Below are 20090 nucleotides of genomic sequence, written 5' to 3'. Positions count from 1 at the left end.
TGTACTTTGTTTTTGTTTGTTTTTTTTTTTTTTTTTTTTTTTTGAGACAGGGTTTCTCTGTAGCTTTGGAGCCTGGAACTAGCTCTTGTTGACCAGGCTGACCTCAAACTCACAGAGATCCTCCTGCCTCTACCTCCTGAGTGCTGGGATTCAAGGCATGGATCACCACCACCTGGCTTTCTCCCTTTTTTTTTTTTTGCCCCCTAAAATAACTCCTTTTAATCCTTGAACTTGCTATGTAGCCCAGGCTACCTTAAACTTAGAATTGACTTGCCACCGTCTCCCAAGTTCTGGAGTTACTGGGTTGTACTATGCCTGGGAGGAGTTTCCTTTTTTTGAAAAGGAGTACGTGTGTGGAGGGTATAGGTACGCTTGTGCTGTGTGCTTGTGTTGAGATCAGAGAACAGCTGTCAGCAGTCCATTCTCTCCTTTCACTGTGTGGATCCAGGAAATTGAGATGAGATTGTGAGTCTTGGCAGGCAGCAGGTACCTTTTTCCACTGTATCATCTCAATATCCTAGGAGCTTTCTATTTTATTAGAAATGAAAAAAAAAGAATCTTTTCCAGAGACTTCCTGGAAACTTAATGTGTCATCGGTTAAAACTTGTTCAACATTTCCACCATTAGTTACGCTGTCACCAACAAGGAAGTATTATCTGACTGTTTTAGGGGAGCCATAATTTTCCCTGTGATGGGTATAGTACCTGCTAATCAAAGACAGATGTCAGAATTACAAGTGGAACTTTCTGTTGCATAATAATCAATAGTGTTGGGTCAAAAAGATGGCTCAGCAGGTAAAGATGCCACCAAGGCTGATGACCTGAGTTTGGTTCATTGGACCCTGTCTGTACTCATATGGTGACTAGAGGAAAGCAAGTGCTACAAGGTGACCTCTGACCTCCATATGTGCACCCTAACAAAATTAATAACACATTTCATAAAACCATTACTGTTTACCAGGACTGATTGGACATACATCTTCTATAAGACATAGATGAATTTTAATTTAAAGGAATCTTCATTGTTGCATGGTGCTTTGGATTAAGCTGTTGTCACCGTGGCAGTGAGTAAATTTAGGAGATCAGAAGCTGAGCCCGGTGGCTCATGTTTGTATTTCTAGCAACTGAAAGACAAGAGTGTAACTGAGTTTGAGGCCAGCCTAGAGTACAAAATGAGACACCTTCTCAGAAGAAACCCCAAATCCACCAGTTTGTCAGTTTCCCCCTTAATTTTGGAGGATCATTGTATTAGATGATTTAAAAAAAAAAAGCAAGACTCTCTCCCTCTTCTCTCATTCCCATTCCCTCCCTCCTTCTTCTTTCTCCCTCTCTCCCCCTCTCCTTCCCTCTGAGACAGGGTTTCTCTGTATAGCCTTGGCTGTTCTGAACTAGCTCTGTAGACCAGGCTAGCCTTAAACTCAGAGATCAGCCTTACCTCCTAAGTGCTGGGATTAAAGGTGTGCACCACCTGGCCAATACCCTATCTTTTAAAGAAAACTAATTGTGTGATTCAGGTGATTTAGAGTAATTATGTTAATGCATTTTATTTATTTATTTATTTATTTTTAGTCAGACTCTGGAGAAGTAAACAGGAACACAGAACTGAAGAAACTTCAGATTTTTGGGGCTGGACCCAAGGTTGTGGGCCTGGCAGTAGGAGCAAAAGATAAAGAAGGTAAATTCTGTTACTCACATAAAATGAAGTGCAGTGACATGGTTGTTAAAAGGTTCAAGTGATAACTTAAATTTATTCCACTCTTTGCTGGGAATTCTTAACATTTGTAAACTTACTACAGGGTGTATAGGCAGACTGGCTTTTTTAATGGTAGAAATATTAAATTTAATGTGTAAGAAACAAATAGTACATTGTATTTTTTGGCTTTTAGAAGATTGTTCTCCATGTCTAACATATAACATGATAATTCATTCAGCGTCTAAAGGCTAGTTGAGTTTCAGTAATGATTACTGGTCACATAGTGTTCTAAAAGCTGTTACTTTTAAAGGGATTCTAAGATTTTTAGTATGAAAACATACCGAGAAGAGTTAGAACTTTAAGCTCTGACTATCATTTAAGTTTTTTAAATAATTTGCCCTCTATATATCATTGAAATAAATTTTCTTTAAAGAGCCTAATTTAGCACCATATTAGAAACTTTTGTGAGTAGAGTTATTGATGCAGAAATTAAGTTGTACTATTTTTATATAACATGTTAATTCAAAACTTGCTTTAATGAACAATAGGCTGGACATATTTGACTATAAAGATTGAATGAAATATTAAAATCACACATTCTGCATTTATGAGATGTATAATTTATATAATATGAGTTGCCTGAAATGTAAGGGATCAGATAATATTGTTTCACTCTCAAAACTTTGGGGAAAACCAGGCATGGTGACATACATTTGTTACAATTCCAGCTACTCAGAAGGCTGAGACAGGAGAATAGAGATTTGAGGCTTGGCTGGATTACAGAGTGAGTTTCTGGCCAATCTGGGCAGACAAAGTAGCATTAAGGAAAGCTAGAGGTATAGCTCAATGGTATACTATTTGCCTATCAATCATATAGTAAATTAATCTAGTACTACAAAATGAAAAACAATGTACAATCAGTGTAATAATACTTACCAGACATGCCTTTTTGGTTTTTCAAGGCAGGGTTTCTCTGTAGCTTTGGAGTCTGTCCTGGAACTTGCTCTTGTAGTCCAGGCTGACCTTGAACTCACAGAGACTGCCTGCCTCTGCCTCCCTTGTGCCTGGAATTAAAGGTGTGCACACCATTCCTGACTTTGTGCCATTGTTACAGTTATTGTTTGTCTATGGTGGTCTTAAAGAAAAAGCTATGACTGACTTGAGAGCCCCTCTAAAGCATACATATAGATAGTATGTAGTAAGTACTGCATGCAGGCAGTCATTGACCTTTTAATTCCCTGGATTTGTCTAGATTAGAATCCCAAATCTGCTATATACTGGTTATATGATCTTGAACAAGTTACCTAATTTCTCTATACCTTAAATTTTTTATCTTCAGCTGCAAGCAATAATATTCTACCTCAAAATATTGTGAGACTATCTAATTTAAATAATTTTAAATAGTGTGTGGTCTGTAGTAAGCACTCATCTTTAGTTTTTACTTTTATTATATAACTTTTTATTTCAAGATGAGGTCACCCGAAGACGGAAAGCTACCAACAGATCAGATGCATTTAACATGCAAATGAGACAACGGAAAGGAACTCTCTCTGTTAACTTTGTAAGTGCTTTGGTATCTGTCAGGAGGGAAAGAATGTATTTTTATCATGGCTTGTCTTGATATATTGTGTTCAGTTAGTTATTTGATTAGAAGACTTTGTGGCAAATCTCAAGGTTGGAGTTTTGGTTTATATAATGTTAGCTTTGCTTTGTCTAGTGTACACTCCCCTAAATCATATGCCTGTGGGTAACTGAGTTAAAGAAATAATATAAATCTGAATATAGTTAGCCTTTTATATCTTCAGATTCTACCTTCATGGGTTCAACCAAATATAGATTGAAAACTTTTAAAAATTATTTCTGGATCTGGAAAGAAGTTCAGTGGTTTAGCACACTGGGTGCTCTTCCAGAAAACCTGAGTTCGATTCCCAGCACCCACTTGGCAGCTCACAACTGTCTGGAATTCCAGTTGCATGGGATCTGAACCCCTCTTCTCTCCTTTGGCCCCTGAAAGCATCAGACGTGCACATGGTGCACAGCAAAAAAATCCAATAAAACAAAACAAAAAAACTCCATACACATTAAAAGATTATAATAAATTGTTTCTGTGCTAAGCAATGTAGAGCTTTTTCCTTTGCTTTCAATCCTTTTACTTAAAAAAAAAAAAAAAAAAAAAAAAAAAAAAAAAAAGAGGCAGGTTCTGGCTATGTAGCACAGACTGGCCTAGAACTCAATGTGAAGCCCAAGTGGCCTTAAACATGACCTCAATCTGCCTTAACCTCTTGGGTGCTGGGATCACAGGCGTGCATCAGCCAGCCCACCATAAACATTTTGTTTTTCTTTTTTTTTCCCCTTGGCATTATTTACTAAACAACATAGTGTGGCAATTTCAAAAGCACTTATATAAAATTAATATAATCTAGGGATGAACGTACTCTGAGGGAGGCTATGTATAGAAGATAGACAAATATTAAACCATTTTATGTAAGGGATTTAAGCATCTCTGGTGGTTGGATAACCCTGGCAGATTCCAAGAATAGATGGATGGATTTTTATTTTATGTACATTGGTGTTTTGCCTGTTCATATGCCTGTGTGAGGATGTCAGATCCTCTGGAACTGGAGCTTACAACTGGAGTTGTAAGCTGCCATTTGGGTGCTGTGAATTGGCCTGGGTCCTCAGAGAAGTCAGTGCTCTTAACTGCTGGGCCATCTCTCTAGCTCCACCCCAGCCCCCTTCAGGGATTATTAGAAAAGTCATTGAGGTTCGGTATTTAATAGGCACTTTTCAGTATTCATTGTTTTATAGTATTTGTATGGAGAATGAATGATACTTTTGAAGTATAAACTTATTTTCCATTCCCTAGATTATAGTGTTTCTTGATTCTGACTCTTCCTTTGTGGTTGGGGTTTGTTTTTTTTTTTTCTTGAGACTTTCTCTGCCTGTCCTGAAAGTTACCTTGTAGACCAGGTTGGCCTCAAACTCAGAGGCCTCTGTCTCCTGAGTGCTGGGATTAAAAGCATGTGTTACCACTGCTAGGCTTTGGACCTGCTTATATTTTTGCTAATTCCCTCTAGAATTTCTGGGGAAAATTGTTTGAAGTAGATTTTTAGGATTAAGCTATGCTTAATTTTTAGTGTATGTTATATATTTTTTAAATTAAAGAGTAGTTCATGAGAAAAAAATGCAATATAGAAAATATACTTATTTTTATTTCTTTTTATAGGTTGATCTCTATGTTTGTATGTTTTGTGGCCGGGGAAACAATGAGGATAAATTGCTTTTGTGTGATGGATGTGATGACAGCTATCATACGTTTTGTCTACTTCCGCCACTACCTGATGTGCCCAAAGGAGACTGGAGGTGTCCTAAATGTGTTGCTGAGGTACAAACTTAACATTATAGATCCATTTAAAACTAAAGATAGAACACAAAACAAAACAAAAAACTAAAGATAGTAATCCATGCATGTAATATAAAGATATTCCCAAAAGCTTATCCTAGTCTCTTGTTTATTATTGTTGAAAAATCTCCAGGATTTTTTAAAGAGCTATTTTGAATGAATGAATAACAACTGTATTTGCGACAGCTTGTCTTAATTTTTTTTCCTTATGTGACTATTGGTTGGATAATTTTTTTGTTTTAGTTATGTAAGATTTTTAAATTGTAAATTATTTCACTATAAATGGTAACAGTTAAAATGTGAATAGAACTTAAGCAGGAATAAAAAGGAGATAGCGATGGCTCATCACTTATGAGTATTTACTGCTTTTCCTGAGGACTCAGGTTTGATTCTCAAAACCTACATAGTAGCTCACAACCATTGTAATTTTAATTACAGAGAATCCTACACCTGAAGGCTTAAGTCACAAACGATCTCACACCAGTTTGGAATTATGATTAATAGGATGGTTGTTTATTTAAATATATATTTATTATGTATACAATATTCGGTTGTTTATTTAAATATATATTTATTATGTATACAATATTCTGTCTCTGTGTATGCCTGCAGGCCAGAAGAGGGCACCAGACCTCATTACAGATGGTTGTGAGCCACCATGTGGTTGCTGGGAATTGAACTCAGGACTTTTGGAAGAGCAGGCAATGCTCTTAACCTCTGAGCCATCTCTCCAGCACCCATGGTTGTTTATTTAAAGGGGAAAAACTTACAGATCACCCTCTCAGACAACAGCTCTCTGTAAAATCAGGAAAGGAGTCTAGGAGCCTGAAGAGGAGCCGGAAGCAAGAGAGCGAGCTACTTTTTTTAGAAAGAGAAACCACGCCCCATTGGGCTGGTATTTCAGCGGCTATTGGCTGAAGGAGCGGAAAGAGTTCGCGCAACAAACACCGTTTCTGTTGTTCTTGGGCATGAGGCATACACATAGTATATAGACATTTATGTAGACAAAAATATCCATGTACATAAAACTTTAAAAATTAAATTACAGAGAACCAAAGCCCTTAGTTTACTTGAAGTTATTCACCTTTTAGACATATGGTATTTATTTCCTAGATTTGAAACAGGGATTGGCATTATATTTAAGTAGTCCCTGCTGTAGTAACCACTTTCAGAAAATAACCATGCTGGCCTGGAACTTAGAGATCCACCTTCCTCTGCTTCCTGAGTGCTGGGATTAAAGGTGTGCACCAACACCATCTTGCTCAAAATCAATTCTTAAAATCAAAAACTAGCAAATACTTACAAAGTGATTATCAAATCTTTGTGTATTTGTTAACAAAACCACAAATATGAAACATCAAATTACTGAAGTAAGTAAGACTCATCTTCTGTGATATGTATGTAATCTTATACACAAAGCTTTCTATATTTGCAAAGTGATATTTTATACACAAAGCTTTGTGTATATCTATAAAATAGCATTTGGTATAACAATTTTTTTCTTTCAATTTTATTTATGTGCATAGTGTTTTGCCATGGGTTTAGGGTCCCCTGGAACTGGAGTTACAGACAGTGCAAGCTGCCACATGGTTGCTAGGAACTGAACCCAGGTTCTCCAGTAATCAGTGCTCTTAACCGCCGAGCCATCTCTTCAGCCCCCATTGTTTGTTTTTTAAGAGAAGGACTTATGCTGTGTCTCAGTTTGGCTGTGACTACTACAGTGGAATCCTCTTCAGTCAGCCTCCCTATTTATATTTCTAGAATAAAAATTAAGATAAGTTATAGATGTTTTAATTTTTTTGTGTGTAGGTATTTTGCCTGCACTTACATCTTTGTACCACGTGCATGCCTGGTATCTGTGGATGCCAGAAGAGGGCATCATCTCCAGTGTTAGTTACTTTTCTATTCCTGTGGTGAAACATCATGACAAAGGAAGTTTGCAAAAGAAAGTTTACTTAGACTATTGTTCCAATGGATAAGAGTCTGTCATGGCAGAGAAATATGCAGCAAAGCAGCAGGCATGGCTATAGGAGTAGAATGCTGAATATTCACACATTGAACCACAAACTTCAAGAAATGATAATGAAGTAAATGACACAAGTGTTTAAACTCTAAAAGCCTGCCTCCAGTGAAAGAAAGTCATACTTCCTAAGCGTCCCCAAACCGTCCTACCAACTGGGGACCAAGCATTTAATTGCCTGAGATTTTGGGAAATGTTTCTCACTCAGACCATCACAGATCTTCTGAACTGGACTTAGAGATGATTGTGAGGTCCCTTGTGGGTTTTGAGAAATAAGTCCAGGTCTTCTGGAAGAGCAACTAGTACTCTTTTTTTCTTTTTTAAAGATTTATTTTTGTGTATACAGTGCTCTACGTGCATGTGTGCCTGCAGGCCAGAAGAGGGCATCAGATCTCATGTGGTTGCTGGGAATTGAACTCAGGATCTCTGGAAAAGCAGCCAGTGCTCTTAACTGCTGAGCCATCTCTCTAGGTTCAAACAGCTGGTACTCTTAACTCCATGGATTTTTTTTTTTAAAATTAAAGCTACAGTTAGACATGAAACTCTAAAATTTGAGATTTATACATCCATTATAAATAAATGGATGTTGTTTTTTTAGCTTGTGGAAATTTGACTTGATTGTACTTTTATTTTTAAATCTTTGTTTTTCCTTTACTCTGTCTCCTTCCTTCTCTTTCTTTTTCCTTGACAAGGTCTTCCAGATAGTCCTCATTGACCTGGAACTTATGATCCTCTTGCTCCTCCTGCCTGAGTGCTGGAATTACAGACATGCTCCATCATGTCTGGCCTTACTGAAAGATAATAATGTTGTTAGGAAATGCCTTGTCTGTCTGTCTGTCTGTCTGTCTGTATGTATTGGTTTTTCGAGACAGGGTTTCTCTGAGTTGCTTTGGAGCCTGTCGTGAAACTAGCTCTTGTAGACCAGGCTGGCCTTGAACTCACAGAGGTCAGTCTCTGCCTCCTGAGCACTGGGATTAAAGGCATGCATCACCACCACCCAGTTTGTATTTATTTTAACAAAATGTCATGATAGGTCTCTGAAGAGAAGGAATGTTTGCAATACCTAGATACAGTGAGAAGTTTTAGTTACTCATTGTTACTAGAAGACTTACTTGAATTTCTGGTGCCTGTAGTGTGAAGAAACCATAGCCTAACAGTTCAGTGGATGTCCTACTACACAAGCCTTTCTTTCCTCTGTATTTGTTGACTTTAGGAATGCTAAGAACATCAGCATTCTTATGTTTGATTCCAAGTTAGTATTCCCAAGGATTTGTCTAGGAGGCAAAGCATAATCCTAGCTCCAGGACCTAACGCTGTCTCAATATCTTGGAAGAGTGAACATGCAGTTGAGAGGCAAGTTTCAAGAAACTGATGTGTTGCAAATAACTAATACTTGTTTTGTTGTGTAAGGGTGATTAGATTTGTTTCAACTAGAGAAATGATCAAGAAAAGCCATATTTGTGACATTTATTTATTGTATTACTTGATATTGAACCCAGAACCTGAGAACATTATACCACTGAGCTAACATCCATATCTCTTGTTGCTATTTGAGGGTTTTAATGCTTTCTTTTTCAATTTCAGTAAGTTTACCTCAGATATCCTTTTCCCCCCCAGGAATGTAACAAACCTCGAGAAGCCTTTGGATTTGAGCAAGCTGTAAGAGAATATACACTTCAAAGCTTTGGCGAGATGGCGGATAATTTTAAATCTGATTATTTCAATATGCCAGTCCATGTGAGTAGCCGTCATTTACATTGACTTAGAGAGAAACAAAGATTTTGTTTTTTCCTGTTAGGTTTTGTAGAAATTAGGAACAATATAAAAATGTTTAGAGAACACCAAATCTTAAAATTAGGGACCTGATAATCTGTTCTGTTAATTTTACTCTCTTTTGCTTGGTTTGGATTTTTTGTTGGTTTTAAGATGGAGGGTCTCACTATGTAGCCCTGACTGACCTGGAACTTACTTAGATCAGGCTGGCCTGGAATTTATGGAGATCCACCTGCCTTTGCCTCCTGGTGCTGGGATTAAAGGTGTTTCCACCACAACCGGTATGAAAAGCATCTTTTTTTTTAAAGATTTATTTATTTATTATGTAGAGAGTGTTCTGCCTATGTACACCTGCACACCAGAAGAAGGCACCAGACCTCATTACAGATGGTTATGAGCCACCATGTGGTTGCTGGGAATTGAACTCAGGACCTCTGGAAGAGCAGTCAGTGCTCTTAACCACTGAGCTATCTCTCCAGCCCCCATGAAAAGCATCTTGATGTTTAAATTTTAGTTATCTTTAGTTATTTTAAGCTTTTTCCTTTTCTCAGTGGAGAAATATGGGAATTAATTCTGCTCTGGGAAATGTGGTGATTTGTTTGCTTTTATCATGTTTTTTGTTCAGTTGGACTGTATATTATGTTTTAAGGGATTATAGTTACAATGAATTAATTATCCCCTATGTTTTTTTTTAATAGATGGTTCCTACAGAACTAGTAGAAAAGGAATTCTGGCGGCTAGTGAGTAGTATTGAAGAAGATGTTATTGTAGAGTATGGAGCTGATATCTCTTCAAAAGATTTTGGAAGTGGATTTCCTGTAAAGGATGGTCAGAGAAAGATGTTGCCAGAAGAAGAGGTGTGGATACTGTTCTGTAACTTCTTACTCTAACGCTGATGTTGCATTTTCATAGAAAGCATTCTTTCTCTAATTTTGAGGGACCATACCAGTTTAAAATATGATATATGTAGGATTTAGACAACACAATCTTGTAATTTTATAAACAATGATTTTGAACTGACCATGAATGTACATGCCTATAATCCCAGTACTGTGGAAACTGAGGTAGTAGAGTAGTGAGTAGTTAAGTTTGAGCTACATGTATACTGAGACTGTCATAAACAAAGCAGATTCAAAATATTTTTGAAAAATTATTTTATCTCTAAATTTTAAAGCTAATTTAGGTAAAATTTTAATCTAGTTTGAAAATTGTTTGGTGGGGGTGGGTTTCGAGACAGGGTTTTTCTGTAGTATCTGAGCCTACTCCAACAAAGTCAGCCCAGGGTATCTGGAAAGGAGGTGCTGAGGCTAAAGAAATATTAGATAGAAAGAAGTTGAGGCAGAAAACACAGGATAGATTTGGGGCACTTACTCTAGACAGCCATGTGTTTATTTCAAAACCTACTTATATACAAAAGTAGAACAAAGCACAACATAGTCAGTATCTAACCACAGGACCATTCCTGTCCTTGAGTATGCAGCTTCTTCTTTCTGAATGTGCCCTAAGCTTTTGGATAGAGTATTCTTTTTTCATGGGCAAAATGCTCTTTCCCATGGGCTTAATCAAAACTTTCTCACAGCCCTCAAGGATACTGGAGCAAGCAGAGCAGGCAAACAAGTTCACATGACTTCACAGCCATAACTGACTCTAGATGGAAACTTAGTCACTCGTGGGCTACTACAGTATAGCTTTGGAGCCTGTACTGGAATTCGCTCTGTAGAACAGGCTGGCCTCGAACTCACAGAGATCCAGCTGCTTCTCTCTCCCCGGTGCTGGGATTAAAAGCATGCACTACCACCACCCAGTGAAAGTTGTTTTTAAAAAATGGTTACACTCAGGAAGCAGAGTTAGACAGATCTTTCTGAGGACAACCTTGTCTACATAGTGAGTTCCAGGAAAAACAAAATAAAAAACATTTTCGTTTTGTATTTGTGTGTACACCACATGCTGGAGGATGGTGTAGGGTAGTCGAAAGACAGTTTATGAGAGTCACTTCTCTCCTTCGGTAGAGTGAATTTCAAGGATCTAATTCAGGTTGTCAGGGTTAGCAGCAGGTACCTCCACACAATCATCTCACTGGCCCTACTTTGAAGTTTTTGCCTAGCTCTTTCTGTTCCACAATTTAGAAAGTAGACTAGAGAGATGGCTCAGTGGTTAAGAACGCTTGCTTGTCAACATGAGGGACTGTATTAAAGGATCACAGCATTAGAAAGGGTGAGAACCCCTGCTCTAGATCCTCTTGCTTCCTTCTATCTCAAGTGATGTGATTACATCATTACTTTATGTGATGCACACAATGTCTTTTTCTTTCACAGAATGGTAAGTGGGGAAAAAAATCATTTTTTTTATGCTAAGGATGGAACCCAGAGTCTTGTGTATACTAAGTATTTGTTTAAACCACTAAATAATGCCTCTAGTCCCTTATTCAAGTTTTATATATCCTTAAAAACTCAGTTCCAGTCTTTACTTTTCCATGAGTTTTTCCTGTACCTCAAACCCATGTTTATTACTCTTCATTGACTCCTGAAGATAAAATATTGTAACTTTTTGTAGACCTTTCTCTTCAGCTAGGTTTGTTATTTTTTTTCTTTTGTCTCATTAACTGGCTAGTTAACCATAGAAACGTAGTGAATAGTGTCCCTTTCCAATTTCTTTTTCTGTTTGTTTTGTTTTTATTTGTTTGTTTTTCAAGACAGGTTTCTCTGAGTAGCCCTGGTCATCCTGGAACCCTCTCTGTAGACCAAACTTTCCTCAGAGATTCACTTACCTCTGCCTCCCAACTGCTGGGATTAAAGGAATTAGCCAGGGCCTGGAAAGATGGCCCAGCGGTTAAGAGACTGGCTGTTCTTCCAGGGGATGTGGGTTCAATTCCTAGCACCCATTTGGCAGCTCACACCTGTCTGTAATTCATTCAGTTCCAGGGGATCCAACATTTTTATACAGACACGCACATGTAGGCAAACAAACACCAATACAAGTAAATCATTTAAAAACAAAAGGCATACACCACCACACCTGGCCACCAATCTCCTTTTTCTTTCATTTTGTATTTTATTTTTTATTCTTAGCATATTAAAAATTTTATTCCAGGGCTGGAAAAATGTCTTACTCTTTCTTGCCCTTCTCACCATTTTGTAGTTCCTCAACCTCAGGATCCCTCCTGCTTCTGGTGTGTGGGTGTTACTGTCCATTTTCATGGATATTTCTCAAAGAGATTTCTTCTTAATTAAATGTATGTAGGACTTTGATATTCTATCCCCTTTGATTCTTAATTTTCATTTTAAATTATATTTGGAGCCAGAGTCTAAGTATTCCTGGGTGACTTAAAACACACCATATAGATATGATTAGTTAATCATCCTGCCTGTGCTGTTTGCTGGAATTATAGGCATGTACTGCTGCACATACTGGTTTCTGTTCTTTATGGTGTTTTATATATAACTTCTTGATATCTGTCTTGCTATTGACAAGTTTTCTGATGGATAATTTACCCTCTTAGTTTATGGGTTTGTGATTTTTTAAATTTTTTGGTTTGGCTTTGAACTTGTGATTCTCTTGCCTCGCCTCAGCTTCCTAAGTGCTGGAATTACAGGCATGCCATTTCACTCAAGAGTTTTTTATTTTATCTTTTTTTTTTTTTTTTTTTTTTTTTTTTAAGGCAGATCTCTATATAGCTTTGGATGGTCTAGGTCTCCCTGAACTGACTAGGCTTGCACTCACAAAGATTTGCCTGCCTCTGCCTCCCAAGTACTAGGATTAAAGGTGTGCACCACCAATACCTGACTGATAATATCTTTTATATTTGTATTTGCTTCCTTTCTGGCTCTGAAAACTGGGAATTTTCATGTTTTTCAAGTTCATCTATGAAATAAGTTTCTATTGTGTGTTTTTGTTTTTTATTTTATTTTTTTATATATTGGTGTTTTATCTGCATTCATGTCTGTGTGAGGGTGTTGGATCCCCTGGAACTGGAGTTGCAGACTGCTGTGAACCGCCTTGTGGGTGCCGGGAATTGAACCCTATCCTCTGGAGCAGCTGGTATACTTAACTGCTGAGCTATTGCTCCAGTCCCATAAGTTTCTTTGTTAATCTTAAATTTTATCCAGTTTTTCCTGATGTATTTCTGGTGAAGGAAGGTGGTATAATGACTTTCTGCATTATTATAACTTAACATATTGCTAAAAATTCAGGGTTATATATTCTGTCTGCACTGTCTAGCACTGTGATCTATATACTGCAATTATTCTGGGAAGTTGTGCTGCTGGGTATACAGTGGAAATAGACAAGCAATCTGCTCACATGGAATGCACTGTTTTACTAGAACTTTGTTCATGTTTCAGACTAAACTAGAAATATGTAAAATAAAGGGAAATGTCAGTAGAACCTAAAAAAGTTTGTGTAGATATTTAGATACCAACTATTAAATTAGTTTTAGGTACATTAGTTAGATTAATAGATGAGTTGTAGATTTGCTGTGGGTTACAAAGAGCAGATTGTATGCACTGGGTAATAGTATGTATATAATGAAATATTTGCCTTTTTAGAAATATTCTCATTTAGCAGACTGGGTGTGATGATGCACACCTTTAATCCCAGCACTCAGGAGGCAGAGTCAGGCAGATTTCAGTAAGTTGGAGGCCAGCCTGATGTAGAAAGCAAGTTCCAGGACAGGCTTCAAAGCTACACAGAGAAACCCTGTCTTGAAAAATCAAAACAAAAAAAAATTTTGTTTAGCATTTGTAAACTCTTGATTTTTTCATTTAACTTTGTTTTTTTCCTTTTATAGGAGTATGCACTTTCTGGTTGGAATTTGAATAACATGCCTGTTCTGGAGCAATCTGTTCTTGCACATATTAATGTGGACATTTCTGGTATGAAGGTGCCATGGCTGTATGTGGGGATGTGTTTTTCTTCTTTTTGCTGGCATATTGAAGATCACTGGAGCTATTCCATTAACTACTTGCATTGGTATGTCCCATCGTATTGTGCCATATGCACTTCGTGACTGTTTTGGGAGGCAGGGTTGGTATTAGAAATTAAATCCAGGGACTCATGTGCCAAGTACTTGATCTACCATCCGTCTTTTTGTCTGTCTGTCTGTCTGTCTGTCTGCTCAGCCCTGATTTTTGTTGTTGTTGTTGTTTAATTTTTAATTTTTAGTTAAGCTGGTCTCAGATTTAGGTGTAGCTCAACTTTGAGCTTCTGGATTTCCTGATTGTGCGAGTTCCAGAGTGCTAGAATTTTAGGAATGTTTCACCACACTATGCCTGGTATTTTATTTTATTTTATTTTATTTTATTTGTTTGTTTATTTATTTATTATGTATACAATATTCTGACTGCATGAATGCCTGCAGGCCAGAAGAGGGCACCAGACCTCATTTACAGATGGTTGTGAGCCACCATGTGGTTGCTGGGAATTGAACTCAAGACCTTTGGAAGAGCAGACAATGCTCTTAACCACTGAGCCATCTCTCCAGCCCTGGTATTTTATTTTTAAGATGTAATAATATTCGCTGCTATAGTAGAGAGAACTGGTTTCAAAAGTGTTTTTTACTTAAAAGAAAGATAGTGTATTAAGGAGAGGAGGGGAGTTGTCTTCGACCATCTTCTCTTTGAAAGAATGTGTAATTACCCAAGCCTAGAGTGGGAATTTTAGATTTTTTTTTTTGAGATGTTATTTGTTATTTTTTATTTTGTGTGTATAGGTGTTTCACCTACATGTGTGTCTATGTACTCATGTGTGTGCAGTGCCACAGAGACCAGAAGAGGGCACTGGATCTTCTGGAACCAGAGTTTAGATAGTTCTGAGGTGCAGTGTTGGTTCAGAGAACTTAACTCAGATACTCTGAAAGAGCAGCCAGTACTCTAACTACTGAGCCATCTTTCTAGCCCCAAGTTTTAAATTAAATGATGCTTGTGTACTATATGAGAAAATAATTAATGATGATTTTTATTTTGCATGTTAGGGATTAAAAGGCCTTGTTCACGGTAGTATTGAAGTTCTGAGGTGTATCCCCCCAAATTTTGATGTACATATTTTTAATTATATTTTATGTGTGTATATGTACCTGTGTCTGAGTGCACGTCTGTGTACCACGTGTGTTTTAAGCCTGTGGAGGTCAAAAGAGTGCATTATATCACCTGGAACTAGAGTTTTAGGTAGTTGAGAGCTTCCCTGTGGGTGCTTGGAACTGAATCTGGGTCCTCTAAAAGAGCAGTAAGTAATTTTAGCCACTCAGCTATCTCCATTCCTCCAGTTTTAATATTTCTTGACAGGCAAAATGGAATATTTAATCTTATAGTTGAAAGATTTGATTTGGTATTTGGAACTTGAAACATTTTTCATTTTAGTAACATTTCCTCTAAAAATGCCTAAGATGTAATATGCAGTAAATAAATTCATTTGCTGATTTATTATCTTTTTTTTTGTCTCTCAAAGATTTTCACTCAGTTCTTTAACTTGCTGCCTTTTTTGTCTTTTGCATATGTATGTGTCTTCATTTTTAATACTAGTAAGAGTAAGTGAAATTGGAAATTACTACCTCGGTTGGAGTATCCACATTTCAAATGTTTTATGGTCATATATGATTAGGAGCTGTTTGATTTACCAGCACAAACAAAATGTATTTTTAAGATGCTACTTTTTTAAGATTTATTCTATTTATGTGTATGTATATGATAGTACTCGAGTGTGCGTGCGTGCGTGCGTGCGTGCGTGCGTGTGTGTGTGTGTGTGTGTGTATACCACATGAGTAAAGGTGCTTGTGGAGGCCAAAAGAGGGCCTTAGATCTCCTGGAACTGGAATTACTGTGTTGTGAACTGTCCTGTGTAGGTGCCAGGAACTGACCCTGGGTATTCTTGCAGGAGCAGCAAATGCTCTCTCTCAACTGCTCAACAATCTCTCTAGTCTCCAGCCTCAAACATTCTTATCATTACAGTAAATCCTATAGGGAATAGCTCTTATCTTAAAATCTTCTGAATTATGAGAATTAGGAAATATAGCCATTTTGAGATTATAGCCTGATTAATTAAATCCATTTTTGTCTTAGTGTTTCTTTTGCTGTAATAAAACACCATGATTTAAAGCAACTTGGGGAGGAAAGGATTTATTTCATCCTACATCTTGTAGTTGGCCATCTAAGGAAGTCAGGGCAGAAATCTAGAGGCAGCAACTTATTCAGAGGTCATAGAGAAGTAGTCCTTACTGGCTTCCTCCACGTGGCTACTCAGCCTGCTGTTTTACAGTATCTAGGACTGCCGGCCTACGCCCTTCTACATTAGTCATCAGTCATGAATATTACCACAGGCTTGCCCACTCGTCAGTCTGGTGGGGTCATTTTCCCAATATAGGTTTCCCCTTCCAAAATAACTTGTGTCATGTTTATCTAAAACTAGTCACCACTACTTCCTAAGTTTATAACTTTTTAGTATTCAGAATGAACTTTAATAGATAATGATGCTGGGATTTTATCTTTTTGTTACCAACTATATTTAAAGTTTGAGCAATTTGTAGTATTAGCTTATTTATATGAATAGGAAAATTGAACTTAAGCTATTTATGTGTATTTTTAACTTTTTGCTTTAACCATGGTGATGGTAATTGGAAAGACTCATGTTCTTGGAATCAAGGCAGCGAGTCTATATCCTTTTGAACAGTGATTTCCATGTAATATAGTTTCTGTTCAAAAGGTACTTTTACTAATTAATTTCCTATTCATGTACTTTGGGTTATTTTCCCAATGGCAGTGAGTGTGTATCTTATTTTTCCATATATTCTTGCCTTATTTCCTGTTATTAATAGTAGCATATATTTATGGGATGGTTGCCAGGATTCTGGTCATATAACCTATGGCCAGGAATATGGCAATGTTAATTATAACTTAGTGGATTTGAATGAAAGACCCTGGCTTCAGTGGTACCATGTTCTGCTTAGCTAAACAGTTATTTCTTTTGTTAGGGGCGAGCCAAAGACATGGTATGGTGTACCATCTCATGCTGCAGAACAACTGGAGGAGGTGATGAGGGAGCTGGCCCCTGAGTTATTTGAATCACAGCCTGATCTCCTACATCAGTTAGTAACCATCATGAACCCAAATGTGCTCATGGAGCATGGTGTGCCAGTGAGTCTTTTTGTGTCTTCCTTCAGCATTTTCAAAGATTTTCTAGCTTTCAATTAGATATAATCACAAGGGTTTTTTTTGTTTTGTTTTGTTTTGATTTGGGGAGCGGGGTTATAACTATATGTGAAGGGCCCTGTAGTATAGCCAAATTAGAATTTATACCCTGGATAGAACTTCAGTCTGATTAAGAAAGGATGCTTTAAAGTATGAGTCGTTTATTATGTTTTACTACTACTTCTGTTTTTTAATTAAAACTGTTCTGTTCTTTGTTCTTTTTAGACTTTTGTTGTTTCTTTTTTGTTTTTGGTTTTGGATTTTGTTTTTTAGGTAATTACTTGGTGTCTGTGTTGTATAGGCCAGGCTGTACACCTGTGCTCTGACACCGCCTTCTGCCTCCCAAGTGCTGGCATTAAAAGTATATGCCCATGCCCAACTCTTTTTCACTTTAAGAATAGTTTTTAAGAATATCTTGTATGGTCATTTTCATTCAATTTAAGATACATTTTTGTTTTCATTAAGATGTTCAATTTTCACACACTTTTTTTTGAGACAGGGTTTCTCCGTTTCACACATAAAATATATTTAAATGTATATTTTCCAGATATTTGGGTTTTAAAAAAATTTAAGATTTATTTATTTTATGTGTATGAATGTTTTCCCTGCAAGTATGTATGTGTACCATGTATATGCCGGGTGCCTGAGGAAGTCAGAAGAGGGATTTGAATCACTTGGAACTGATGAAGATGGTTGTGAATCACCAATGTGGGTGGTGGAAACTGACCTGGGTCCTCTGTGAGAGTAGTAAGTGCTCTTAATGGCTGAGTCATCTCTACAGCCCTTGGGAATTTTTTTAAGGTTTATTTTATTTTATGTATATAAGTGTTTTGTTTGCCTGTATGTGAATGTGCTATCCGTATTCCTGGTGCCTTCAGAGGACAAAGAGGACACTGGAATAGGCATTTATAGTTTGTTGTCAGCTGCCATGTGGGTGTTGTAAAGTGACCTGGCCTCTGAAGGAGCAGTGAGTGCTCCTAACTGCGGAGCCATCTCTCCAGCAGCCTTTTAAAACTTTTTGTTGTTTTTAATTGCTTTTTTCCTTTTTTTAAAAAAATTTTTTTTGTGCTTTTGTTAATGAGCCTATCCTTTAAGAGCTGAGCCATCTCTCCAGCCCTGTTGTGCCATGGTGAGAACAACTTGTAGGAGTCAGTTCTCCAGTTCTACCGTGTGAGTCCTGGAGACTGAGTTCAGGTCATCAGGCACGGTAACAAGGCCTTATACCTGCTGAACTGTCTCAGTAACTCCCAGATCTCATGTTCTGTATTCTCCCTTCTTTACTAGAATAATCAAGTTCTTTAAAGTGATAACCGTTTTAGTTTTCATTCTATTGCTGTAATTAAAAGCACTGATCAATATAACTTAAGGGTTTCTCTCAGCATAAAATCCCAGATCATAGAGTTCCTCATTGAGGAAAATCAAGGTAGGAAATTGAAGACAGGGCCTGCATGGCTGTTCCAACACAGCATTACCTCTGGTCAAGGAAATCAAAGCAAAAAAAATACTACAAAAACCATGTGAGATAACTGTTGCTGGCTAAGAAGGCTGATATTTAGCTATCTTTTTTTATATAACCCAGGACCATCTTCCCAGGGAACGGTACCATCACATGATGGGAGCTGGGTAGTGCACTGGCCATCCTAAATTAATCAAGACTGCCCTCTTTCATAGGCCAGTCTAATCAAGGAAATTCTTCAGTTAACACACTCTTCATGTGACTCTGCTGTGACAAGTTAACAGTTAAAGCTAACTAGGAAAGGGTTCCTTTTCTTCTTTTCTCTCTCTTTTTTTAAGCTGGACATGGTAATATACACCAACCAGTCGGGGTGTCCATACTCAGAAGATTTCAGGTTTTATGTTTTATTTTGTTTTAACTTTTCTATTTATTTTTGTTGGAGAAACGGTTTTACTATATAGTTCTGGCTGGCCTGGAACTTAGTATATTGACAGTATGGTCTCAACCATACTGTCTGCTCCAGCTTTCTAAGTGCTGGGATCAAAGACATATGCCATCACATTTTGTTTTTATTTTTTGTTTTGTTTTATTGTTTTGTTTTGTTTTTTGGTTTCTCGAGACAGGGTTTCTCTATAGTGTTGGAGCCTGTCCTGGCACTAGCTCTTGTGGACCAGGCTGGCCTCGAACTCCTGCCTCTGCCTCTGCTGGGATTAAAGGCATGCGCCACCACTGCAGTGGTATTAATGTTATAAACCTACTTAAAACAGCTATTTCCACTGTCTTGAAATATCTTTCATATTTACAAATTAATTCTGTCTGAATTAAAAATTAAAATATATCAGTTGTTTACACTGTTAGAATATAATTTTGAAGGTTCTAATTAAACTGGTATTAAATTGTTCATGGTGGTTCACACCTTTAATCTTAGCAGTTGGAGGCAGAGACAGGTGGATCCCTGAGTTCCTGGCCAGCCTGTTCTACAAATAAAATACCATGAAAGCCAGTGCTATAACACAGAGAAACCCTGTCTCGAAAAACCTAAATAAACAAAATGAAAAGGTAAACTGGTATTAAAATTGATTAAGCAATACTCATACCATTAGCATAAAACAAAGTAACATTTGGGAAGATTGGTTGGGGGTATCTCATGACATTAACTGATAGATTTAGTTCTAAAAATTATGCAATGATTGTGGGAAGTTTAATCTTTTATTTCCTATTTACAACACAGGACCAAAAAACAATTTTTATAGTTTTTAAAGAAAAAATTTTTTTAAACGGGATCTTATTTGGCCCAAGCTTGTAGCAATGAATGATCTTGATCCTGTTCCTCCTGTTTCTACCTTCCAAGTGCTAGGATTATAGACATTCACCATTAAGTGTAAGAATTTTAGTTTAGGAAGCCAGGCGGTGGTGGTACATGCCTTTAATCTCAGCACTTGGGAGGCAGAGGCAGGCGGATCTCTGTGAGTTTGAGACCAACCTGGTCTACAAGAGTTAGTTCCAGGACAGGCTCCAAAGCTACAGAGGAACCCTGTCTCGAAAAACAAACAAACAAAAAACCAAAAC

General features: G+C 37.3%; 1 protein-coding gene across 1 annotated transcript in view; it reads left to right on the top strand.

Moving 5' to 3' along the window:
- Positions 1-20090, top strand: part of Kdm5a (lysine demethylase 5A) — an 82025-nt gene that overhangs the window by 16762 nt on the left and 45173 nt on the right. The window contains exons 6-12 of the mRNA XM_038318396.2: positions 1569-1674; positions 3162-3253; positions 4919-5077; positions 8733-8852; positions 9587-9745; positions 13675-13856; positions 16849-17011. Coding sequence (XP_038174324.1) covers positions 1569-1674; positions 3162-3253; positions 4919-5077; positions 8733-8852; positions 9587-9745; positions 13675-13856; positions 16849-17011 — 981 coding nt within the window. The remainder of the gene's footprint in view (positions 1-1568; positions 1675-3161; positions 3254-4918; positions 5078-8732; positions 8853-9586; positions 9746-13674; positions 13857-16848; positions 17012-20090) is intronic.

Source organism: Arvicola amphibius, chromosome 2, assembly GCF_903992535.2.
Source record: "Arvicola amphibius chromosome 2, mArvAmp1.2, whole genome shotgun sequence".
Classification (NCBI taxonomy): domain Eukaryota; kingdom Metazoa; phylum Chordata; class Mammalia; order Rodentia; family Cricetidae; genus Arvicola; species Arvicola amphibius.
This window is presented reverse-complemented; position numbering and strand designations above follow the sequence as displayed.